At 51.7% G+C, this 24,508-nt stretch overlaps 13 protein-coding genes across 13 annotated transcripts; 6 read left to right on the top strand and 7 right to left on the bottom strand.

Moving 5' to 3' along the window:
- Positions 1-68: 68 nt before the first annotated feature.
- On the bottom strand, positions 69-494 carry AA0111_g3158 (hypothetical protein; the record flags this gene model as incomplete). Its single annotated transcript, XM_028649011.1, has 1 exon — positions 69-494. One exon carries the CDS (start codon positions 492-494, stop codon positions 69-71), a length of 426 nt encoding a protein of 141 aa, XP_028509256.1.
- A 1,183-nt stretch (positions 495-1,677) lies between these two features.
- Positions 1,678-3,358, top strand: AA0111_g3159 (hypothetical protein; the record flags this gene model as incomplete). The annotated part of the gene is made up of 3 exons (XM_028649012.1): positions 1,678-1,945; positions 1,999-2,160; positions 2,211-3,358. 3 exons carry the CDS (start codon positions 1,678-1,680, stop codon positions 3,356-3,358), a joined length of 1,578 nt encoding a protein of 525 aa, XP_028509255.1.
- Positions 3,359-4,628: 1,270 nt separating this feature from the next.
- On the bottom strand, positions 4,629-5,264 carry AA0111_g3160 (hypothetical protein; the record flags this gene model as incomplete). The annotated part of the gene is made up of 1 exon (XM_028649014.1): positions 4,629-5,264. The coding sequence occupies one exon, from the start codon at positions 5,262-5,264 to the stop codon at positions 4,629-4,631; it is 636 nt and encodes a 211-aa protein (XP_028509573.1).
- A 682-nt stretch (positions 5,265-5,946) lies between these two features.
- On the bottom strand, positions 5,947-7,220 carry AA0111_g3161 (Septum-promoting GTP-binding protein 1; the record flags this gene model as incomplete). Its single annotated transcript, XM_028649015.1, has 4 exons — positions 5,947-6,045; positions 6,095-6,169; positions 6,221-6,513; positions 6,563-7,220. 4 exons carry the CDS (start codon positions 7,218-7,220, stop codon positions 5,947-5,949), a joined length of 1,125 nt encoding a protein of 374 aa, XP_028509574.1.
- Positions 7,221-7,609: 389 nt separating this feature from the next.
- On the top strand, positions 7,610-9,140 carry AA0111_g3162 (Ribosome assembly protein; the record flags this gene model as incomplete). The annotated part of the gene is made up of 2 exons (XM_028649016.1): positions 7,610-7,808; positions 7,858-9,140. 2 exons carry the CDS (start codon positions 7,610-7,612, stop codon positions 9,138-9,140), a joined length of 1,482 nt encoding a protein of 493 aa, XP_028509575.1.
- A 487-nt stretch (positions 9,141-9,627) lies between these two features.
- AA0111_g3163 (hypothetical protein) lies at positions 9,628-9,948 on the top strand (the record flags this gene model as incomplete). The annotated part of the gene is made up of 1 exon (XM_028649017.1): positions 9,628-9,948. The coding sequence occupies one exon, from the start codon at positions 9,628-9,630 to the stop codon at positions 9,946-9,948; it is 321 nt and encodes a 106-aa protein (XP_028509530.1).
- Positions 9,949-10,037: 89 nt separating this feature from the next.
- AA0111_g3164 (hypothetical protein) lies at positions 10,038-12,264 on the bottom strand (the record flags this gene model as incomplete). Its single annotated transcript, XM_028649018.1, has 4 exons — positions 10,038-10,143; positions 10,193-11,466; positions 11,733-11,992; positions 12,060-12,264. The coding sequence occupies 4 exons, from the start codon at positions 12,262-12,264 to the stop codon at positions 10,038-10,040; spliced, it is 1,845 nt and encodes a 614-aa protein (XP_028509576.1).
- A 563-nt stretch (positions 12,265-12,827) lies between these two features.
- AA0111_g3165 (hypothetical protein) lies at positions 12,828-13,922 on the bottom strand (the record flags this gene model as incomplete). Its single annotated transcript, XM_028649019.1, has 1 exon — positions 12,828-13,922. One exon carries the CDS (start codon positions 13,920-13,922, stop codon positions 12,828-12,830), a length of 1,095 nt encoding a protein of 364 aa, XP_028509577.1.
- A 469-nt stretch (positions 13,923-14,391) lies between these two features.
- On the top strand, positions 14,392-15,840 carry AA0111_g3166 (hypothetical protein; the record flags this gene model as incomplete). Its single annotated transcript, XM_028649020.1, has 1 exon — positions 14,392-15,840. The coding sequence occupies one exon, from the start codon at positions 14,392-14,394 to the stop codon at positions 15,838-15,840; it is 1,449 nt and encodes a 482-aa protein (XP_028509578.1).
- A 148-nt stretch (positions 15,841-15,988) lies between these two features.
- Positions 15,989-17,513, bottom strand: AA0111_g3167 (hypothetical protein; the record flags this gene model as incomplete). The annotated part of the gene is made up of 2 exons (XM_028649021.1): positions 15,989-17,197; positions 17,271-17,513. 2 exons carry the CDS (start codon positions 17,511-17,513, stop codon positions 15,989-15,991), a joined length of 1,452 nt encoding a protein of 483 aa, XP_028509579.1.
- A 552-nt stretch (positions 17,514-18,065) lies between these two features.
- Positions 18,066-19,010, bottom strand: AA0111_g3168 (putative Ras-related protein; the record flags this gene model as incomplete). The annotated part of the gene is made up of 7 exons (XM_028649022.1): positions 18,066-18,175; positions 18,232-18,334; positions 18,382-18,426; positions 18,476-18,655; positions 18,703-18,798; positions 18,879-18,932; positions 18,981-19,010. 7 exons carry the CDS (start codon positions 19,008-19,010, stop codon positions 18,066-18,068), a joined length of 618 nt encoding a protein of 205 aa, XP_028509528.1.
- Positions 19,011-21,043: 2,033 nt separating this feature from the next.
- On the top strand, positions 21,044-22,152 carry AA0111_g3169 (hypothetical protein; the record flags this gene model as incomplete). The annotated part of the gene is made up of 2 exons (XM_028649023.1): positions 21,044-21,641; positions 21,692-22,152. 2 exons carry the CDS (start codon positions 21,044-21,046, stop codon positions 22,150-22,152), a joined length of 1,059 nt encoding a protein of 352 aa, XP_028509529.1.
- Positions 22,153-23,090: 938 nt separating this feature from the next.
- AA0111_g3170 (hypothetical protein) lies at positions 23,091-24,188 on the top strand (the record flags this gene model as incomplete). Its single annotated transcript, XM_028649025.1, has 1 exon — positions 23,091-24,188. The coding sequence occupies one exon, from the start codon at positions 23,091-23,093 to the stop codon at positions 24,186-24,188; it is 1,098 nt and encodes a 365-aa protein (XP_028509486.1).
- Positions 24,189-24,508: the final 320 nt, after the last annotated feature.

Consider the following 24,508-nt stretch of genomic DNA (forward strand, 5'->3'; position numbering starts at 1 on the left):
AGACTGGCAAACCGGTTTCTGGTATTGCTGCGTTTTAAAATGTGGGTTACTCATGCGAGCGAGAGCAATCACTTGTCGTCTTCGTATGTAATGTCGCACACCTTTTCCAACTCCTTCATGACCGTCTTTGCACCGGCGTCGATTGCCGACTTGGGAATCTTCAAGTCGACCTCCTCCCCACTCTCGCCATTTGCATTTGTAGTTCCGTTCACTCCGTTGGAATCCTCGCCCAGACCACGCGTCTGCTCCCTGATTTTCTGCATGGCCAGGTTCCGGGCTTCCTCGCAGGTAGTGGCTTGGCCTGAGCGGAAGAGATCGGTAATGTAGGCTCTCAGAGCATCTTTGAAGCCAGAGACGCGCAAGGATTCATCAAGAGTGGATTCGATATTGCGGATGCCATCGCCGGAGAGTAGGGCCGAGTAGATGTTATTCCGGAGATCCTGGGATATACCAGATTGGGCCTGAGTCGTTGACACACTGATGGATTGAGACATGGTTCCGAGTTTGTGAGCCGATGGGTTGCAAAAAGACAGGAGAACAGAAAAGGAGGATGTTCGTCTAAAGTTTTCAATACCGGGCGAGCTACCTTATATTGAAGTAGTGGATGATCCTGTTCGCGTAGACGACGGGGAGTTGGGCGCACGTGGGATTGTGCTTTGAAGCTTGGAGGTACCCGGATGTCGTAATTTGGGATGCAGCGTCTTAAACGACTGGTCGGGGTAGCCGTATTCGGGCAGATGCCGGCACAGATTGCCCTAGTTCAACGTTGGCGGTGAAGATCGCTGCGACGCATGTGCGTGGTTTACCGGGTGCCGTTGCGGGCTCGTGGTGCGAACGATGACTTGCAAGATTGCAACTTGGCGGATCCGAAAGTAGGGGGATTGTAGGATGTGAGTGTTGGATTGGCGTGGTTGGAGTGAAAGTGGCAGACAGGGCAATGGAGCGGATTGTAGGTAGTGCAGTGCTTCGGAGGGATACTGCAATAAGGGCAAAGACGCGCACAGTCAGGTGGTGAAAGCGAAGCTGGGAGTTTGGTACCTGCATCCTTTATCGCAATATTGGTTCCAAGCTCGTAGTATGGGAAGCACGGACCTCTTTCCCGCTTTGGCTTCGGTGGCCCTGCTAGCCGCCTGTCGGACGGTATTGGTATTGGCATCCAGAAGCAGGCGACCCAGTTTACGTTGCAATCTTGATTGTTCTTCCTCGTGCGCTGTGAAGTCTGTCTCCTCACTCTACTCTGGACTGGTGCATCATACGACTGCTGTCTACTTCACGCAAGAGCATACGACGCCTGCAAGGACCATCGCAGCCCCCGAGGATACGCGCTCCCCCATCAGGCGTCGACGACAAAGCGCTTAACGACCGCCACGCCTGGCCGCCTGAGGAGACCTTCACCCTCCCCGCCTTGCGCAGTGCAGTGCCACCGGCTAGCTGTGTATCTGAGACCACGCTCAGGATATCCCACTTGCTCCCGCTGGAGACGAAACACGCCGGCTCAATCTCGCTTCGTCTCAGACAGGGTGCCCTATCGACGACGCCAGGCCCGGGCTATATCGCCATCGATAACACAGACGTCGTCCCCTCGACGAGCTTGCTGAGAGGGCTTGGCAGCATCACCTCACTCCACCCTCTGCCAACCCTCCGAGACGCTGCCTGGCCGTCGACGTCACCCCCATCATGGCCTACACGACCAAGTACCACGAGGACTCGGATGCCGATGACGAGTTCGAGCGCCAGGGCATATCTAGCCCGACCCTACCCGCCGAGTACGAGAGCTCCCCTACGAGCTCAGGCCCGCTGAGCACCGAACACACGCCCACCACCTTCACCCACTCACGCGACAGCAAGAGCAGCCCGACAGGGCACATAATGGAGTGGAACGAAGACCAGACGGCTGACTTCATCGCGGACCTGGGCCTGGAGCAGTACTCGGATACCTTTGCCAGTAGGTGGCTCCGCGCCCGCGCCAGCTATCCTTTGCTAATGCTTTGTTTGTAGATGAGGGCATCACGGGCGACGTGCTGGCAGCGCTACAGCATGCCGAGCTGAAGGAGTTGGGTGTCGGCAGTGTGGGTCATCGCCTTACCATACTAAAAGCTGTCTACGAGATCAAGATACGGCAGAATGTGCCCATGGACCCGGACGACTACGTCCCCCTGTGTGAGTTCATTGTCTGTTCTATGCCTTTTCACCTCTAATCACTGCCTCAGCCGCGGATACATCAGCGCAGGAAGCGCCGCCAACCCAAGACGACTTCGCCAAGGTCATTCGCGTAGTCCAGGCGCGCGACGAGCGCATACATACGGCTGAGTCGGAGCTGCGACATCTCAGAGAAGACCTCAGCAGGGTCATGGACGAGAACAAGCGGCTACGGGAGGAGATTCTGCCACTCGTGCGCATGCTCAAGGACAACCAACCCCTACCCACTCCTCACGAGCACGCTGTCACATCACCACCTGCCACCCAAGAGAGATCTGGTGGAAGCAGTCTGTCGCGTAAGTTCTCCACCAAGAAGCTTTTCCTTGGATCCGCGCCAAAGAACCCCTCTCCAACGATCCAAGAACATCGCGCTCTTGTCGATCACTCTTCTTTGGATCCTTCCGCAGCAGCCGTGGCAGCCTCCTCACACCTTACAGCATCTCTCGGTGGCGGCCCGCAACTGTCGCCCAACTCCATTGCGCAACCCTCCCCAACATCTCCCGCATACAACCAAGGACAAAGCCGCCAGTACAACCGCGAAATACCTCGAAGCGCGCACGATCACGACAGCAGCTCAGGGTGGAGTCAAAACAACACATGGAACTCAGACTCGACTGCTGCGTCCGACCGTAATCGCGATCCCCGCGCTACGCCCGCACCACTGTCGTCACGACCGATGCGAAACAACGCTGCACCAACGCCGAACCCTGACGATCGCGATCGTGACCCACCACTCTCTGGTGGCTCAAGCTCAATGAACGCCTCCACATCCAATCCCGCATCTACCCCATCTACGAATCCGCAAGTCGAAATATTCAAGTCGTTCCGAGTGTCCATCGACGATCCGTGTCACAAGGTGCTGCCAGTTGCGCTCAAAAAATACAACATCACGGCAGACTGGCGACAGTATGCTTTGTACATTGTACACGGTGACCAAGAGCGATGCCTGGGACTCAATGAGAGGCCGCTGATATTGTTCAAACAACTTGACAAAGAAGGTCGGAAACCGATGTTCATGCTTAGAAAGCACGCAGCACCACAAGAAGGCCATGTCAGCACCGTGGGTGGAAACGATGTACGGCCCGTGAATCCGCAGACAGAGAGCTTCGGATGGGGCAACCAGAATAGAGGGACACCGCTTCCTGGAGGTGTCTTGTAGACAGGCATAACGCTACAGGATAGAAGAAGATTACTGCCTGGTAGAGTTTGACACTGTAAGACTATGGGCGTCACTGAGAACGGCATAATGCGATACTGCGGTCGACCGAGCGACACTGTTGTGGACGACGTCACTGCAGCATGTATGGAAGGAGGAACTGTTCTCTGAACATCGCCTTACGATCAGGGATCATACAAGATGTCATATCTACAACATCTTGCCTGGCGTGGATGACGACATTCGCTCATCCAGCGCAATTAGCGCACCCACAGCATGATCGGAGTTTCGGCGCAATCACGGCCCTTGTACTATTTACATTCATGCCTTGGGAGAATAGGCTGCGGTTTCACGGTGACTTTGCTGAAGAAAAAGGGTAGGTCCAGAAGTGGTGGGTGGATCAGGATGAAGAGTTTTAGATGATACTATTCTGTGTGGATGGCCATATAAGGAGAACTCCTACAGTGAGCATCTGCCGGTTATTCCAAACACGTTCGAGGCGTATAGCGAGCGTTGTCGTGTCGTATTACGTTCTTCCTTCCAAATGCAACAATGTGTTGATTTCTGCGTTTGATCCACGAAAACTCACTCTCCGTGTGGGCATTGTAGCTCAATCCCCATCGTAACCTCGCCGTTTTCGACATCTCTCAATGTCTTGCCATGTCCTGCCATATCCGTGTTGATGTGTTGGCCTCGAGTCATGGAACATGCGTCAAGCGTGATTGTGCCTGCATATATGTGACACGTCATGATGCAGGTACCGAAAGTTTGTCACATCAATCGCTACGGGGTGGGTTTGGTTTTGTCTTGCTGCTATTCTGGATCGCTACTATTTCCGCCACGTCTGAGGAAGGGAAGAGGATATATTTAGCTACACTGGCTCTTTTCGGCCGGACCACTGCCGCTGCATCTAGATTGTGGTGGGGCTCTACGTAGGTGAGCATAGCGGCGTTGTGATGTCGTCCTCAATGGTAGATTTCGCTCGTGAGCGTGTAGGCGGCTGGCAGTAACAAGACAGGGAGGTTTTGATATGAACAACTGTTTCTTCCGTTGACTTGCATCAAAAATTCCTTGTGGATCCCTGGAGGAATATATCTTCGTTCTTTTCGTCCAAAATGAATAAACATTGTACCTCTACTCAGGATCCTCTCTTCCATGTCAAGCACGCTTAGTCTTGCTCTGAAATCCACCTCATGGGTATCTCAATGACGATTGCCGTCGTCTTTCTAACAGGCTGAGGCTTCTCTCTCTTCTTAGTCTTCTCCATCTTCCATCAAAACGGCTTGGCTGCCTTTCTCGCCTCTGCTTTCCCACTCACTGGGTCCCTAAATTCCTTCCAACTAACCGGATGCATGACCCTACCTTCTTCACTTCTTGCCAAGACAACACCGAATTCATTTCGATCGGTAGCAACGTAGTAATTGCCGCTGTCGCCCAAACTAATCACCGTGCCCCTCACCAAGTCACCGACCCGGAAGCTCTCTTCAATCTTTATCTTGTCCTTCTCTGTAGCCCGTATATCTTCGCGCCGAATCTGTGCTAAAAACGCTTCGCGGCAAACTGCATCGTCAATGACAAGGATCTCTGCGCTGGCGAAGCGTGGGCCGAGACGCGTTATGCGGACTAGGACTGTGCTGTTGACCGTTGGGAGGAGTGGTACGCCGCCACCAGAATTGGGACCGAGAATTCCAGGATCAGTGGAGGTGGGCGGGCGCGTTATAGAGAGCAGTGGTGCGAGTTTGGTGGATTTGGAGGACGTGTTCGTGGTAGGGTGTGACGGTGAAGAGAAGACGGGTCCAGCTATTGAGGCATAGATCTGTGAGTCGTGAATGTGCGTTCCTGGACCGGGACTGTATTTGTCGACACTGCCAAGCAGTTGTCCTGGTAGCGCTACTGGAGGGAGCGCCATTATGGTGGTGGATGGTAGGTGTGTCTCGTTGAGCCTGTGCTCAGAAAAGTCTATGCGGTTCGATTTGACTGACGGTTCTAGTCGCAAGGTGGTGGTACGTTGCTTTCGATCTTTAGTATGTGAATCGGTTCGCGATGTGGTACATCGGCTGCGTTGTCTTGTTTTTGTGTCTGAGTCTGGGCGAGATCTCGTGGGCGTGGTATTGAAGCTCTCTCTGATGATTGGTGTCGCATGCTGGGATTGTACACTTTTTAGCTGCGGAAGCTTACGTCATTCGCCTAAACTTACCGCCAACTAGCCATGTATGTTGCTTGAAATCACGTAAATGCCAGCAAGACATGCTCGATTCCAACTACTAGTTATTACACTACGATGTTTGCTGTGAGGCTGCGTATCTTGCGCGCTCCTGGCGCTAGACCTGCGCCCCGGCCGAGGCCTTGATGTTCGAATCATACAATCACTTCCGCATACATAAAGCAGAAGAACGCCGGTTTTGTACCAACCATGTATCTTAGCACCTTGCTCCAATCGCCGAGCCATGCAATCCCACGCAAAACAGTCATGAAAATCATTCGCTCATGGTAACATTCCGATAGAAGACGTGCCCGATCTGGCCCTCAGATAGGTTCATACGTGTTCCCTCTGTTCTGGGTCTGACTCTACGGTCTCTACGGTCCGGCGACTAGACGGCTTGGTAGAGGAGTAAGGGTTCGCCGATGTTTTCTATCTCGGGAATAGTGCACTTGAGGTCAAAGGCCTTTGACAGCACGATCTTGAAGATCTGAGCTAATGTTAGCACAGGGCCGGCGATTGTAACAGTAGCCTCTCACCTTCTGCACGTTGATACTATGACTAGTCGAGCTGAAGATCAGACTGGCCTTCATTGCTCGCGCAAATCGTTTAGCCTAGGCAATGTTAGTCTGGTACTGTCCTTAGCCCCAGCAGGTGAGGTGTACCTGATTGGAAATCTCCTCCTGTTCTTCTCGTGGGAAGTTGACAAAGTGGTCGTACTTTGTGCCGACCAGAAATGGGATGGCAGTCTTGTTGAAGCCGCGTCCCTGTCGGTACCACTCCTTGATGGAGTTTAACGTGCTCTTCCGTGTCAAGTCGAACATGAAGAGTATCGCAACGGCGTCGTTGCAGACCAGTGGCAACATGTTGACGAATTCGCGTTGACCGCCTAGATCCCAGATGGAGAAGGTGATCTCGGTGTTTCGAATCGAGATGGTCTTTTCCATGAAGTTCACACCTGGGGTTGTTAGAAGTTGCATTCTATGGAACATGCTTGTGTAGCTCACCGAGTGTTTGGATGTAGTCTTCATCCCAACTGCCCTCGACGTACTTGACCATCAAGCTGGTCTTTCCAATCTGCGCGTCTCCAACCATGCCAACTTTGATGACAACGCTGGCGTTCTTGGCAGCCTCTTGCTGCTGCTGCTGTTGTTGTTGTGCGCTCCGTGATTGCTCTTGGTACGAGTTGGAGCGCGTGTTGCCCTCGGAGGTTGGGTACCGTCCCATCTGCGAGCTCGGCCGCGAATGCGACTGGCCCATATGTGTCTCTTTGTTGGCGTCGTAGTAGCCATGTCGCGGAGGCGTGTCGGCGTCTGAGGAGGTGTTGAAACGCGAGCCGTTGTGCGTGGTGTACTGGTACGCGGTGTCTGAGTACGAGGTTGAGGGCCGGTGAGGCTGCTCGTAGGGGTTGGGGCTGTTGTTCAGGCTGGTGTTCTGGCTGAGGTCTGGGAGGGGCGTGACAGTCGAGGCGGTGATGGTGGAGCTCATGCTGTCGTCGGCGCCGTCCATGGTCTGGTCCATGTGCTTCTGCGCTTCCTGGTCGCCTTGGACGGGCACTTGCTCGGGCAGTACTGGCTCGGGCTGCAGCTGCTCAGGCGCGACTTGCACGGCAGGTGCGAAGGAGGCCTGCTGCGCGGGTTCCTGACTCGGGTACTCTGGCTCCATGACTACTATGTCTCCGTGGCCCCGCGGTCCGTGACTTGAGCTGAAAGCGCCCTGGCACGCGTCGAGACGGTGAACGCAAGCGGAGCGTGTATTTTCTTCTTTCTTGGCGACTCTCCTGCTCGTACAATTGTATGCCAACTTCAGGGGGCGTCTGTGTATTATGGGTGCCGTCTCGGTCTTGTTGACCTAGCATGTACGCGATGCGATTGGACTGGGCGCAGTGTTTCCCTCTACTGTTAGGTGCGAGGGGGGATGCCGTCACTTAGCGCCGCCCGATACGCCGATCGATAAGCCTCAAAAAACATTCGGCGGGACAATTTCCATTGACAACTTTTTTTTAACGACATCGTCCAAGACACCCAAAGCACACACCACGCGCTTTCCACACCATGGCGAAACGACCCGCAGACTCGGAGCAAGAGCAGGAGGCAATCAAAAATGGAGAGCGTCCCATGGAGATTGACCAGCACAACGACGTGGGCGACTTCGAGGACGAATTCGAGGATGAGTTCGAGAGCGAGGACGAAATCCTAGAGGCCGGCGTAGACGGACGGCCGGACGAGGAGCGCGAAGCAGAAGAGCGCGAGAGTATGTTGCGCACGATCAAAGGCCTGGAGCCCACCACTAACGCCCCCAGGTGGTATGGATGTTGACCAAGATACCTTCATTCCTGGTCGACACAAACTCTCCCCAGGCGAGACACTGAACCCCGATCTTTCGACATATGAGATGCTCCATGCGCTCGAAGCCCCATGGCCCTGTCTATCATGCGACATCGTACCCGACAACCTAGGCGTAGACCGCAAAACATACCCCGCAACCGTCTACTCGGTCGCTGGCACACAAGCAGCGCGAGGAAGGGACAAAGAGAACCAGATCATGGTCATGAAGATGAGCAGCCTGTCGCGCATGGAGAAGGAGGACGAAGAGGACGACGACGAGGATTCCGACGACGAGGCTTCAGACCCCATCCTCGAGACCAAGTCGATACCCTTGACCAGCTGCACCAACCGCATACGCGCCCACCAAACACCACAAGCAACATCTGCACAGCCTCCTACAACCCTGACTGCTGCCATGACCGAGTCAGGACAGGTTCTGATCCACGACGTTACTCCCCACCTCACAGCCTTCGATACCCCAGGTACTACCATCTCGCCCACACAAAACAAGCCTGTCTGCACGATTCGCGCCCATGGATCCAACGAGGGTTATGCGCTAGATTGGTCGCCAATCATACCAGAGGGCAAGCTCCTGACGGGCGACTGTACTGGAAAGATCTTTGCGACGACACGGACACAGGGTGGAGGTTTCGTCACAGACACCACACCGTATACCGGCCATAGTGGCTCGGTAGAGGAGCTCCAGTGGTCACCAACTGAGAAACATGTCTTCTCCTCCGCGTCAAGCGATGGCACAGTCAAGATCTGGGACGCGCGGTCAAAGTCACGGAAGCCTGTACTCAGTGTGCAAGCCTCAAAGACAGACGTCAACGTACTGAGTTGGTCGCATCAAACCGCACATCTTCTCGCTACCGGCGCAGATGATGGCGAGTGGGCAGTTTGGGACCTGCGGCAATGGAAGCCCTCTACAGACATGTCAAACGACAAGAAGCCTTCGCCAGTTGCATCGTACACTTTCCACAAGGAGCAAATCACTTCGGTCGAGTGGCATCCTACAGACGACAGTATCGTGCTTGTTTGCGCTGGTGACAACACCCTTACTCTGTGGGATCTAGCTGTCGAGCTCGACGACGAAGAGAGCAAGTACACAGCTGGCGTGCAGGATGTACCACCGCAACTACTATTCGTGCACTACATGGAGCAGATCAAGGAGGCGCATTGGCATCCGCAAATCCCGGGCGCCATTATGGCCACAGGAGGATCTGGATTTAACGTCTTCAAAACAATCAGTGTATAAGGCAGATTCATGTCTTGCCAACAATTCAAAATTTCTCGCCTTTGTTTCTCTCCATTCCAGCGCGTGGTTTCCTCCTTTGTTACGCACTATCATACCTGCTCTTCCTCCCAATCCGGTTGACAAAGAGCTAGAGCCGACCGAGCCAATCATAGAAGTATCTTCAAGTTCACATTCAGACTCACCTCTATCACCATCTTCAGTAGCACGTCGCCCTGTCACATATTCTATTGCCTTTGTCAACTTTTCTATGCAGGCGTCTCATACTCAGGACGAAATGGCACAAATTGAAAACAGTAAGAGCACGACCTTGCATCATAATTCGACTCCTCATGATCAGCTCACTATACAACACCCATCTCCTCTCCCATACAAATGCTCCATGCTACGTCGTCAATTTCCCTTTCTGACAGAAGCCTCACATGTCCTGCACTCCAGTACCATTGGAAAATCTTTTAACTACAACCACCCCTCGTCACAAGCAGCGCGCATGACAGATATTTCATATCCCGAGTCTTACCTCCGCACTCCTATATATGCGTTGCCCTTCCTACATCCGAAACGGCACGCCAAAACTGATACAAGAGAGTTTTATGAGGTTACAAGACCAATTTGGGAGGAGTATGATGCTGAGGCGGGTTACGTGAACAGTGTGGAGGAGGTCAAGGAGAGTGTAGAGGGTTGTAATAATGTTGAAAGTATCGAGGGAAAGAGTCAGAAGGACGGCTGGAGAAAGACGAAGAGGAGTCTGGATAGCATTGATGGCGCAGATGATGACGACATCAAGAGAAAGAGGTTCAGGGATGCATAGGAGATATAGAGAAAAGCACATAATTAATATCACGCCGCTGTGACGTTTCAACGCAAGCGACATGAATTTTTGTAGTTCAATTGATGCCTCTATAAAGGTCTCTGTATGGGCCGCACCGCCGTCGTCGAAGCACCAGGCATCGGGAACAGCGGTGTGGACGCCTCGTTCATTTCGCGAATCTTCTTGATCAGATTGCTGTTGTGTTGTTAGTTTCCACATCATTGTACTAAAGACTTCACCTTACCTGACAGGGAGGTTCAACCTATCCTGTTCTCTCCAAAGGATACCTACAACCTTCTCTCGCCCTCTACTATGATCCTCTAGATGCTCTGTGATCAACTGCCTGCCCAATTCCTTACTACATCCATAAATTTTCTGAGTGCAGCCGTCGAAACTACAAATCCACGAGTCGCGCGGGCCGTTCGGTTCGTAGGTTGGTAATGGTGTTGATACTATCGGTGGTGATACCATTAGTCTGGTATTCGCTGACGATGACGCTGGCCTAACATGCGGGGGGACGTTGGATGGCCGGTAACGGAGTGGTAGAGGTGGCACAGCGGTAGCTTCTTCCAAATCCGAGTCGCCGGTTGTAGGAGGAGAGTCGGGAGCCGCAGATGCACTGACTGTACGTTTCCACCGGCCTCTTTCTTCTTGGTCCGCATCCATGTCATCTAGTTTTCTCTTCTCACGACTTGGCGATAAGGCTTGCGTCGGTGTGTCAATTCCCTCGTCTTCCTCGCTACTGGTCGTCTCGTCGCTTTGCTGGACTTCCGAATCGTCACTTGCTGGTACAGGCGCCTTCCCCTTCCCCCCCTTCTGTCTGCCTGGCTTGATGCTAATCCCTTTACTCTTGCCAGAAAACTTTCCACTCCTAGGTCGTAGCACAGATAGCCGACCTTGCTTCCGCCTACCTGGTGGCCTGCGTACAGGTGTTGTTATCGCGTCTTCTTCGTCAGATGTGTCTGAAGATTCATTCTCTCCATCTCTGAGAGTTCCGTGATCTCTCCGTGGTTTCAACTCGACACCTTCAGCTCGTCTTTGTTCGGCTGCAGATAGGTCGTGTCCAGCTGCTAGTCCTTTGTAGATCGGCTCGGAAGCAAAGAATTGTACGGCCTTCCGGCGGGGATGTTCCATCATGTAACATAAATTTTGTGCATGTACCAAAAGCACGTTTTTTGCAATTTCCACCTCTTCAATCTCGTATCGCCTGACAACAAGTTCTGCAACCCGGTCTACCGTGATTTGGTTTCGGCCTGCCCGCAGAACCCGTTGATTCACTGCTTTCTGCATGAATTCGAAGAGAGCGGCTGCCTCCCACCAATTGTCATCCTTCTTTGGCGCTTCTACTGGCTTCGTTATCGTAACCTTTCCGTGGGCTGTCTGTGCTTTCGCATTTGTTTGCGTTGACTTGGAGCCTGTTGTGGTTGCCGACGTGAATTTGGAAGGTTGTGCTGAACGTTCAGGCTGGATTTGCGAATAGCGGCCCTCGATACGTGCTTTGCAATTGTCGAAGTCTTTCTGTGCGTATATTAGATTAAAACTATAGGTTCTTTTGGGTATCACTCGCCGGAAATCTGCGTCTAAAACGTTGATATAAAGGCGTGTTACTCCAACTTAGTCCTTGGGCCTTATTCAAGAAGCACATCATAAGAAAAAGGTGATGATGGTCGAAAATCCTCTCAGCTGTAGCTACATCGCTGCAAGGGAAGCGCTCGTCCTCTGCGTACTATGCTATGTCAGCGTTCACCTTGCTCGAAGTTTACATGTTCCCGACTTGTACAGACCTCTTGAAAGACCAATTCTGAACTAGGCCCACTACCCTTCTTCCGCGACTCGCTATATATGTCGGTGACGAAGTATAGAAGTTCCACAGCCTGGACCATCTCGTTGTATATCTGACTGTACTGCGCCGCCGGCCGTATTTCGAACCAGCCTGCGTTGCCTTGCGCCCAGATTACATATGCTCCGTCAGTCATTTCGCCGTAGGAGAAGCGTGTTACGTTTCGCAGTTCGATGTCTGTGGGCTTATAGGGTTTCTTCAAGACTGGGATTGCGTCAGCCAGAGCCGCTTCCTTTATGGTCGCGTGTATAGGCCAAGAAGCCTCGCATACAGTATTTCAGCTGGCTACGCCCAGGGCTTTCTAATCGCCCTTCCACCCTGAGTGGTGTGTCTGCATATGCAGCAAGAAGACTCGCAGGTTTGCCATTGTTCTCGAAGACGATTCGCGCATCGCTCAAGATAAATATCTCCCAGTCGTCGGAATTGGTATTGGAGGCGTCGAGTGGCCGCAGTATCTCAGATTCTGGGTCAGGCATTTTGAGTATCAGCGCGAGATATGTTGCATGTTGTGATGCTGCGTGAACAGAGCTCCGTGATGCAAGCCTAGGCGAAAGGAGCAGCGGGGATCCTGCGCTGCGGGCGCGAAGCGCGAGACGGCGATCCAGCGCGTCCAGGGTCAATGGCACGTGTGTTATCGATAGTCGAGTAAGTTGCGTCATGCGATACCAGTGACTTCTTTCACTCAACAAAGGTAGCACCGCATACAAGGAAAAACTGGACAGATACTGAAACAACAGGCCCTGTCTTACAGCCTACATTAGCCCCTAGCAAGAAATCTTGCAAAGATTGTTAGCATTGTAGGCTTCTAGCTTCTCTATCTATATCTACACAGGTCTTAACATGCTTGTTGTAGCAGGAAGGTGTATCTCGCTCTAAAGGAATGTTCACAACAGGCCCTACCTTACAGCCTACATTAGCTTCTGACAAGAAAACTTACGAAGATTATTAGCACTGTGGACTTCCTGCTTCTCTATCTATATGCAAACTACACTAACAATGGGTATCTTAAAACTAAACAACAACTCATCTAATCGTCTCGTCATAGTGCGGCTTCCTCAGCAGCCTCCTGCTTGCGTATCTGCTCCTCCAATCGTTTCTTTTCTGCTTGCCTCAATCTCATCATGGTGATCTCTTCTAAGCTTGGCGTCTTCGGACTAAAAGAAAATTTTGGTGTTCCTGATGGCGTGCCTCCTACACCCTTCCCTATACCAGGTCCGAACGATGTTCTGAAAGACTTGCTCTTCGGCGTGGATAGGGGCGTTGACGGTGCTGGTGGCACATCATTGGTGGTTTGCGATTTGAGGTCAGGTTCGCCATTCACCCAAGATATAGATTCCAATGACGGGTAGTCGGACTTCCCGTCCAAGACAGCGGCATGCGCATGGTCAAGACGCGTGTACGTGATGAACACAATAGCGATGGTCTTGCGATGCTTTTCTCCTGAAGGTCGAATCTTCTTGTCTTTGCCCATGATTACAATGTCAATCTTGCCGTATTTCGCAAACATGCTCGATATCTTATCCTTGTCCCAAGCTGCAGTCTCGCCTTCTCGCTGGAACTGGACTTTGACTGTGCGATCGATCTCGGCCGACTCTCCGGGCTTGGGCGCTTGCGGCTCGGGGCTCTTTTCGACATCCATGAAGCTCGCCTCAGCCTCTTCTTTGCGTTCCCTTTCTCTACGTTCCTGGAGTTCCTTTCTCCGCCTCTTACCATCTTCGGCTAGTCTTTGTATCTCTTGCTCCCTCCTCTCTGCCTCGTTCATCTGTTCTGCCCTCTTCCTCTTCAGGTTGGGCACCTCTCGTTCTCTTCTCTCCAAGTCATCCTTCATCTTGCGCCGCCGGCCATCCAATAGCTCATCCTGCAGCGCCTTCTCCCGTCGCCTAGTACGCGCACGGTCATATTCGCCCTTGAGTTTCTCATCGATGAGGATATCGCGTGCCCATCCGAGGTAAATGAAGCGGTCGGCGGCATCTTTATTGTCGGGGTTCTTGTCGGGATGGTATCGTATTGAGGCCTTACGGTAAGCCTTCTTGATCGTAGCTTCCGGCGCATCGAAGGCCACACCAAGCAACTCGTAGAAGTCCTCAGTGGTGGACTTTGCAAGATCTTCCAGATCCTTGTTGTTGTCGCCCATTCTTGAGATGCTAGTGAAGATGCGTGGGGATTTGGGAACTGGTTGGAGTAGGTTGTCGCGTAAAAAAGTGTGTGAGAGAGTGAAAGTCGCGAGCGGAAAGTGAGTGGCACAAGCGCGAACGGCTGCAGGCTGCAGAAACATGTGAGATGATCGTCCACTAAACCAATTTTAGATTAGCGTGTGCCGACGAGCTACCCAGAAGACATCTTGGTAATGCTGGCCTTGAAGGTATTCATAGGTTTTTACGTTGTAACTTGAGCAGGAAAGTAGCAGTGTATACATTCAGGATACATTATCGGGGATAGGCATAACTCGGAAAATACGAGCTACTTCGTATCTTCCGGGGCCGTTCCAAAGATTTCACCCACCCAGCTAGAGCTAGAGCTAGAGCTAGAGCTAGAGCTAGAGCTCGAGCGTCCCTTCTTCCACCTCGCTAATGTTGGTCGCGTCTTCAATCAAGCGTACGATCATGACTACTCCTCCGAAAGAGAGCCGCAAGGTGCTCGAAGGCATCTTCGCCATCAACAAACCGCAATGGGCCTCCTCTGCCGGCGTCTTGCGCGACCTCCAAGACCATTTCTCCCGTTCGCCTATCTTCGCACCCTGGCTCGAAGCTCAGAAACGCTCCCTCATCATCGCGGACGCTAAGCCGAAGCACCTCAAGAATATCAAGGCTAAACTCGGCCATGGTGGCACACTCGATCCAATGGCCACTGGTGTGCTGATTGTGGGCATGGGCAAGGGCACGAAATGCCTGCAACGCTTCCTTGAGTGCACAAAGACGTACGAGTGTGTGGTACTGTTTGGTGCAGCAACAGACAGCTACGATGCTGTGGGCAAGGTTGTGAGCAAGGCAGACTACAAGCATGTTACTAAGGAATTGGTCGAAGAGAAGCTGGCGCAGTTCCGCGGCAAGATCATGCAAAAACCGAGTGTTTTCTCTGCGCTAAAGGTCGATGGCAAAAAGATGTACGAGTACGCGAGAGAGGGCAAGGACATACCAGAGGTGGCTGCAAGGCCGGTGGAAGTTGAAGAGCTTGAGCTGGTCGAATGGTTGGAGCCAGGAAGTCATGACTTTGCCTGGCCAAAGGAGGAGGTGGATGGCGCTGAAATGGAAGGAGCAAAGAAGCTGATGGGCATTCGGAAAGAAGATGCAAAAGTCTACTCCGACACAGCAACAAGACGAGGGCGAAAGCGATCACGGTCACCAGAGAACGACCATGTCGAGGGCGCAGGGCAGCAGCCGAAGATACTTAAGAAGGACTCTGAGCATGCCATGTCTGGCGCTCTACCAACAGAAGAGGCGTCTCCTGATGCAGCTTCTGCTGAGAACAACGCTATGGAAGTCAGTGCTGAAGCACCAGTATCAATAGAAGAGAAGGCCACGGCGTCTGTAGAGCAAGCAGAAGCAGCAGAAGACCCATCAACAACCCAGAAATCCGACATCGAAGCTACCAAAACTACCACATCAGCAGCCATATCCACTTCAACCGCGCAACCCCCAGCAGCCCGGCTCCGTATGACAGTGACGTCAGGTTTCTACGTGCGCTCTCTTTGCCACGATCTTGGTCTAGCTTGTAACTCTCTCGGCCTGATGTCCTCTCTTATCCGCTCTCGTCAGGGTGACTACACGCTCGGCCAGAACGTCCTGGAATACAGTGACCTGGAAGACCCATCGAAGTGGGAGCCTCAGCTCCAGGAGCAACTTGAAAAGTTCATGGAGAAAGAGAACTGGGAAGTCGAGGAACTAGATGACGATGAGAGTTGGGAGGCGAGAAAGAAGGAGTTGATGGAGAATAGGAAGGATGGTGATCGGGAGAAGAGCTACAGGGGTGGTGGAAGAAAGTGGAACTCAAAGGGCAAGGGGAAGTATGGGCGGAACGGGTACTCGAAGAACATGGACGGTGGACGAAAATGAGTAAGTGGTAGTACTATGACTTGCATTATGATACCCCGTGAAACCAATAACAATGACTATGGTATTTTGCTACAAAACTGGAAAAAATCTCGGTGTGTATGGATGGGTCGAACATGCAATCAGGGCATCAATATCAGACGCTTCAGCATCAAACCCCAGTTGTCGAGTTTCTTCGACTCAGACTCTGTCTCAGACTTTGAAAACTCCTCTGCACCTCTGTCACAGCGTCATCCGCGCCTTGTAACCCATCTACCTCATCTTTCCGGTCCTCGTGGTTGATGAACAAGAATGAAAGCACCATGATCGCTGCACCGACCCAATATAACGCTGACGCATACTGTGCATCCAATACCATCTGTCCCACAAGACTGCACGGGATCGTCAGACTAAGACCAACAGTAACAATCAGCGGAGAAGTAAGCAGCATGGCGTATGCCCAGCAAAAATCCGACACGAGAGATGACGCACTATTGATAAGTACGATGTTGAGGATGCGGGATGTCGGTGGTAGTTCAAAGGGTTCGATACCAGTCAAATGCAGAATGATGAAGCCGGGCCACAGCAGCAGGACATTAGCCAAACCGACGAGACCGAAGAAAAGGGGCATGTTGACCCTTGTTTCATCGCCAATCCGGGCTTTCATGAAGACGGTATAGAAGCCGTACAGTACGGCAGACACGAATGCCATAACGTCGCCGATGGCTAGCTCTTTTGGTGTTTTGTGTGGGAAAGAGCCTCGATTCTCGTCTGTCTCTCCGGACACATCGACCATGGAAATGAGGGCTACCCCGCCCAGAGAAGCGAGTACACCAATGAGTTTGAGTAGCGTGAAGCGCTCGACGCGCATTATGGATCCGAGGAGCAACGTCCAGATTGATGATGTGGAAGAAAGGATAGTTGAGCTGGCAACGGTTGTGTATTCCAAACACGCGGCCGCAAAGTAATTTGCCAAGAACCAGAGGAGACAGAATTCCAATGCCAGCTTCGCTGTGTCTTTCAAGGTCATGCCTTCATCCACGTCCTGCTCCCCATTCTTCCCGTTACCAAAGCTCTGAGAGCCGTGGAGAGAGGACGATAAGAGAACTTCGGCTGCCTCGTCGTTTCGCGACTTGTTCGAAGACGAGAGTGAAGACGTAGATTCGTGGTCGCGAAGCAATTTCCACTTGCCTGCTCGCCGTTGTAGAAGATCGCGAATATGTGCGAGGATGGGTTGACGGTGTTGTGACGCGCTGTTTGGACGGTGACGATCGACCCATAGGTGGTGGACGAACATGGGGAAAAGCGGTATAATGAAGAAGGTGGTATTTATATAGGTGACAAAGTAAGGTTTCGAGTATGAGTTGTCTGCGAATATTGTCTGCGTATTGATCAGCTACGCGCTTACTACCACGATTGCCTCCATGTCATCCGAGGGGGACTGAGATACGTACACTCGCGAGGAAATTACTAGCTGTCCATAGGAAAACGGTAGCAAGTAGGAGGGCTATTCCCACTGCATGTCTCACTTTGCTTGTCCAAGCTCCCCTCTTCTCGCCCTCAGCCCACTGACTGGCCTCACTTGCCGGGCTCTCAAGGTAGTCTTCCCCGCGCAAGTACGCGCTTTCGTCGGAGACGTCGCTAACGCGTGGGCTGAGTGGCGTCGTCTCGACATCCTCTTCTCTTCTGGGTATCATATCGAGAGGAAGTAGTAGAAATTATCGTAGGTTACGTAGGGCAGGTCGGTCAAGGAGGGTCTTCGGCAATAAGCGGGCTCACGGTCGGGGTACGTGTTGAGGCATGGAAGTGGATGCGAGCGCCCATGAAATTAATCCTTCGCGGAAGAAAGCTGAATGTGAAGAGGGAGAATGGAGTTGCACGGGGTGGTTCGACGTGACACGCGGACACTCGATAACGATGTGCCTAAGTCCCGGGGGGTTCGGGGGTTTCATGTGTCTCAAGAGGCCGCGGGAAGCGTGGCGGTGCCGCCTTAGCCACAGCCCCACGTCATCACACGTCCAGGTGCAAGTATATGGTGCATGAATACATTGTATATTGGTAGGCTGCTATATGAACAGGCAACGATAAACCCATATTTGATGATGATTTACAGGAAAACGAGATGCTCCTGCACAGAAAGCATGTCCAACACCAAACTCCATGCGAACTCCAGATGCAAGACGGCATTGCGGCAGATGGGGGTCCACTGTCGGCTCTCATGAACAACGCTTATTTCATAATGGCATACACTAGCATGCGCAGCCGCCTTCGTTGCCCTTGAGGTCGATCGGAATTGTCTCGGGGAAGTCGTTGCTGAAGTCACCTACGTCCTCCTGTGCTAGGGCTTGTCGTGCGATAACTACGCATGTCAGCTTCCGAACTCCGAGTCTCGGAGTGGTAACGAAAACAGCTTACCTTCGAAAGCTTGCTCAACGTTGATGGCCTCTTTAGCACTGGTCTCGAAGTAGGGGATACCGCCTTTCGATTGGCAGAACGTCATGGCGCGTTTAGATGAGATCTGCATGTGTTAGATTATAGCCTTTGACGACTGCTGGAGACACTCACCATCCTTTTGCTTTCCTCCACGTCGATCTTGTTGCCAATTACGACCTGTTTCGGTCAGTATCGATGCCGTCCTAAACTATCCACATATACCTACAAATGGAAAACTCTCTGGATCCATTGGGCTAGCCTGAACGAGGAATTCGTCCCTCCAGCTGTCTAGAGTGTCGAAACTCTTTGAGTTGTTCACATCGTATACGAGCACGCAGCAGTCGGCGCCGCGGTAGAAGGCAACACCAAGCGATTGGAAACGCTCCTGACCGGCAGTGTCCCAGAGCTGTCAAAGTCAGCTTGAACCATTTACTCAACATGGTCTCCACGCACCTGCATGGTTACCAGCCTGTCGTCAACCAGTACTTCCTTGGTCAGGAAATCGGCACCGATGGTGGCTTTGTAGCTGGCGCTAAACTTCTTATTGACCTGTAGACACTGTATAAGCCCAGTCCACACTCTCAAGCTACCGTTCGCATCGTGCATAGCTCAAAGTGGAGTCATCGTACATATTGGTTCATCAAGCTCGTCTTGCCGACCCCGCTGTCTCCGAGGATAATGACCTGCGCGCATCAGCGATGAAAAGCATATCCAGTCCAGAGCTGCAGTACCTTGAGGAGGACCTTCTTCCTTGACGCCATCTTGTAAATGGGTATGTGTGTGTGTGTGTGTGTGTGTAGAGCGGGAAGACTAGGTACGGCGCGGGCGATTCGAGGCGCGAAGCTCGGTGCTTCGAAGCGGTGCGGAGTAGATTGCGCGGGTGACCGACCGAGGTAGTAGAAGGTAGGCAACACCGGTATCTAGGTTTGGGGAGGCTTGGTGGTGTAGGAAGATCAGTGTGCCGCGTGTATAGCGCAGATACGGTGAGGATGTGTGCAGCTCCGTTACCAGAGAGATCGATGATGGTTGATGTCAAGCCTGGGCACGGACGCGACGCTAGCCACCCGTCCCATGGTCTGGTCCAGCCACGCGCCCGCTTCTCTTTCACCGGCCTATCCACCAAGTACCCCTACGACACCTCAATACGGAATGACACTAACATCACAGCACAGCCGTCATGCCTATCGTGCTGGTATATTGTCTAGTATAAAGGTATATTTGGAAACCCTCAGAGATTGCCACGTAACATCGAGGTGGCACTTACACTAATCCAATTGTGTTTTACTGCTCAAGCTCATGATTCAGCGCGTCTGCTTCTGATTCAAACATCCTCGCATGTACCATGACAGGTTATATTCAAGACGCACACAACCTCTCCGATGCCTCACGTGTGCGTTTTCGCGATTGCAATCTCAGATATCTGGACCACGGCAGGAATAAGCCAGCCGGATCATTTTACTGGTATGACATGCTGATCTGAGAATCGCAAAGCAGAATCATTCAGCTGATGCATGCTGAAAAGGTGGACCACAAAGAAAGATGATTGATGGTAACCAGCACTCTTGACTCCATCATCCGGGAACGACTGCTGAGCACGAGGCATACAAATGGCAAACTATTACTCGTGAACTTAGGCATTGCGAGAGACATATATACGTAGGAGCTATCACCGTGACTCAGATCCTCTATTAATGATGAAGTAATTGTTGCTGAGAGAAGCTGTGCGCAATGGTCTCATTGATAGACTCAGAGTTGCGGCGGAGATTCTAATTAGAAGCCCAGGATGGCAACTTTTTCTTAACTCGTGATGCCGCCCATCGGTTCTTGACTTCGTGAAATCAAAAGAATGGATTCAGTCTGGTCAAAGCAAATACTTCTTTCTTGGTAGAGCATCTGATCGCAACGCTCAATGTAGTCCTGATCGCATCGGCTTCATATCTCTTTTAAACGAAATCTTCAAATTCCTGACCTAAGCCTACATCTGTAAGAGAAAATTGTAAGAATAGAATGAGCGAATAGATAATAAAGCCAAGGAAGACGACTGTGACACAAAAGAGGAAACTCAAAGTAGTATCGAAGAAGGAAAATTGCTTAAGTGCGACGAGGGATATGAGAAAGTCATGCATCACGACGTCGAAGGAGAACATGCCGATGTAAGAGAAGAAGAACTTGTACCATCATCTAGTGCTGTGTTTCCCAACTATGCAGCTGGGGCGCTAAAGAGTTGATAGTAAAGGATCATGTTACCGATATCGACACGCAAACGAAGCCCCATCTGGACAGAACGGCTTAAGAGAATGCGTCCGACGACGAACAATGCATCATTGTCAAAAGCGATCTATCCTGCCGCAACCGATCGATATTTATCATCACAAGTAAGACGCACAACTAGAACGCATAGGGCCTATGTTGGTATACAAGGTTTAGTAGCTGTGAGGAGTCGTTAGCGGAAGCACGAGGTCCGGCGCTAGCGACGTCGAGCCTCTAACGTGGCGCTCATATCTTTACCATCTCTCCCATTACAGACACTTTCGCTGCGCGACATAGATGATCAAACTTGTCTTAGTTTAACCTCTGGTGCTCTTGTTGTGCGGTTGATGATAGTTTTCCTGATGCATACCGTAGACCACTGTCGCTTTGCAGCTTCCCCGTGTGGGGATCCGAATGGTGCCCATGGTTTTGGTTGACGACCAGCCACCGCAGAATAGTATATGATGTCGCATCAGAATCAATGTGTATTCCGACTCTCTCGAATATTCTCCTCTTAACAGTGTTATCGACCTTTACTTAAACCATGTCGCAAACCACCACCACCGGAACGGAAGAGATGAGCCTACCGACAACAATGAGAGCATGGCAATGGTCGACATGTGGTACCACGCTTGAGGAGGCGATAGAGCTCAAAGACTCAGTCCCACTGCCGACATCGAAGCGGCCCCTCGCAGCTGGAGAATCTCTTATTCAAGTTCACGCTGCTGCTCTAAACCCTGTCGACTACAAGCTAGCAGAACTGCCAGTGGTTGGACGAATGGCCATCCCGAAACCAGCAACACCCGGGCTTGATTTTGCTGGAAGGGTTGTTCAAGAAGGACCCGACTGCAATGTCAAGGTTGGGCAAATGGTATTCGGCAAACTCGAGCCAAAGCAACAGTTTGGCACACTTGGGGAATACGTTATCGGTTCAAAAGCTGGGACGGTGCCGATACCTAGTGGCGTGTCTGTAGAGCAAGCAGCAACGCTAGGGGTTTGTGGACTTGTGACGTATCAGTGTCTTGCTCCAAATGTGAGAGCTGGTGACCGAGTGTTTATTAATGGTGGTTCGGGAGGTACGGGAACATTTGCCATACAGATCGCCAAAGCTTTGGGATGCCATGTTACTACAACTTGCTCAGGTAAATATACCAAGTTTGGAACGATAGCGCATCTGCTGATTCTGTCACAGGTGCAAACACCCAACTGTGCAAGGATCTTGGAGCCGATGAGTTGATTGACTATCGTGAAAACGATGTTTCTGCTCTTCTCGCAAGCAGCTCGAAGCACTATGATATGGTTCTCGATAACGTTGGCCACCAGTTCGAGCTCTACTGGAAATCTCCCTCCTTCACGAAGCCTGGAGCGAAGTACGTACAGATCGGGTCCCAGGTCAGCTTGCCCTTCATATATGACCTCGCTTTCCGCTTCTTGGTACCCATGTGGCTTGGAGGCGGGCAACGGCCGTTCTCATTCGGTCTTGCTTCTACAAATTACGATGACTTCATCAAGTTAGGCAAACTTGTCGCGGACGGCAAAGTGAAGCCTGTCGTGGACGAACTTTTTGCATTCAACAATGTACATAGAGCATACGAGAAGCTCAGGACCGGCAGGGCGAAGGGCAAGATTGTAGTCAGGGTGAGAACCGAATAACGTCCGGCCGAATAGAAAGAAATATGTTGCCGCCCTTATGATCAGAAACGAGCTAAGAATATGCTGTTCGATAACCCCTTTTGCGTCCACGCTGACATACGAGCTGCTCGCTATGTAGTATCTGAATTAGATGAAGGCTCGCAGAACCTCCCCGTCAGGCATTAGTGTGCAAAACGATGAATTGGGGAAGAGAACAAGGATCGTTCCTGATTCGCTCAAGATGGGTAGATGCGCCCGTGGCGGCGCTAATGCCTGTTTCAGGCAACGAGGCTGTGCTGGACACTGCCCGAGCGACCTGCATTCAGCTGTGTGCCAATACGAGGATAGATTCCACAACGATAGATATGAGTCAACACCACTATTTTACAACTTTTCGTACGAAATTCGACTGCACCGTCAGCCATAGAAACAAAATTACTATCGCCCATCTCATAGGAAAGTCGTGATTCTTCTACCACGCAATGACCGAAATATCATCGAACCAGATCGGGAAACGAAAACGAAAGTCCAATTCGGAGGATGACGTGGAGTTCCATGGAAGCAGACGCTGTCGAACAGTCAACGACCCAACGTCACCTCTATGTGTGGCTTGCCAAACGATCGATATCGATTGGAATTTTGATGAAGCCTACCGGCATTACAGAGGGAGAAACCTTAACACATCAAACCCCGCCCAGATTCACGAAGCCTATGATCGACGAAACTTCTATAATGATGCTTTCCTGGTGCATCAATTTGGTACTCGGCTATCCAGCCCATCAGAGTGTCCATTGTGCAACTTTTTCCGATCCATCAGGACTCAGCCAGATGCACATGAGCGCTACAAGTTATTAGCGTTTCCCAGTAGCGATGCATGGATTTTCCATGGAGCGCGATTGAAAGAAGCACAGAGAGATGTGAATTGGCAAGACCTTCGAACTCGTCATGATAGAGCTTTCATGGCCGTCGTACCCGATCTTGAGTCTATTCCGCCAACTGCACACGATATCACCTGGCTTGATTACGAGATCCCCGCCGTAGGAGCCGTCTTCCGTCAGCTGGCTGGCAACAGTAGCGACCAGGATCTACTGGGTGCTAGGGAAATTCCGTCCACATTTGATCTTGGGCAGGTACGGATGTGGCTCGATGTATGTCGGAGCGAGCATGGTGACGCATGCAAGCAACGCGCATCATACGAGCCTATCACCCGAGGCTTTCGTCTCATCAATTGTTCAAAAGATCCTCCAGAGGTGGAGGAACAGCCATGGGGGACACCATATGCAGCTCTAAGCTATGTCTGGGGATCTACCTCCGCTGATCTGGACCCTTGGCCAGCGACGGTTATGGACGCAGTCGAGGTTACACGCAAACTCAACTTCACCTATCTATGGGTGGATCGGAGTTGTATAAACCAATCGGATTTGGATGAGAAAGGCTACCTGATCTCGAGGATGACGACGATATACGAAGCAGCGGATTTCACGATCGTAGCAGCGGCAGGAAGCGGTGCTAGCCATGGTCTCCCTGGAGTACGATCGACACCCCGCAGACCGCAACCAAAGTACTATGTCGATAGCGGAAGCTTACTTTTATCAATACTTCCTGATCCGCGGCGAGAAGTAATGCAGTCGCAGTATTGGACTCGTGGCTGGACTTACCAAGAAGGTGTGCTTTCCAATCGCCGCATTGTTTTCACTGAACACCAGACCTACTGGGAATGTCGCAGTATGGCGTCTCACGAGAGCGCAGACATAACGCTGTTCCACACACCTGCAAGCTTCAAAGATAATTCTAATTATCTTCTGGTCGACTTCCTGCTTACTGGCATATTCAAAGGAGGTGCTTTTAGTGGAGGTAGCAATGCGCACCAAGATGATGCTGTTATCTCCAACGACGAGGCATATCGGCTTGACTATGGGTTTCCAGTGGTTAATGAGATCAACGTTAGAGCACAACTGCGAGGGCTGGCTGATCACATGCGTGAATTCACTAAGAGGCACTTGACGCAAGACACAGATATCCTACCAGCATGTAAGCAATCATACCATGCGAATTGAAAAAGAGACGTATACTGATTGCGCGTACTCAACTGTAGTTCAGGGGATTTGCGGGATGTACGAGCAAACCAAATCTCTAATTATATTCCAAGGAGTTCCATTATGGACAGGCGACATTGCCGGAAGCGCGACGAGCCCTCAAATCACCTTCGCTTTATCGCTATCGTCATGGTATCACCGTGCAAGCCCAAATCATGTCATGTTCATCTCAGAGGCTTGTACACGACGTAATCACCTGCCTTCGTGGACGTGGGCTGGTTGGAACGGTACGGTTAGTTGGCGCTTGCCCCCCGATCGTGAATACGTGGCATATATGAGTG

Source organism: Alternaria arborescens (genome assembly GCF_004154835.1).
Source record: "Alternaria arborescens strain FERA 675 chromosome Unknown contig_5, whole genome shotgun sequence".
Classification (NCBI taxonomy): Eukaryota; Fungi; Ascomycota; class Dothideomycetes; order Pleosporales; family Pleosporaceae; genus Alternaria; species Alternaria arborescens.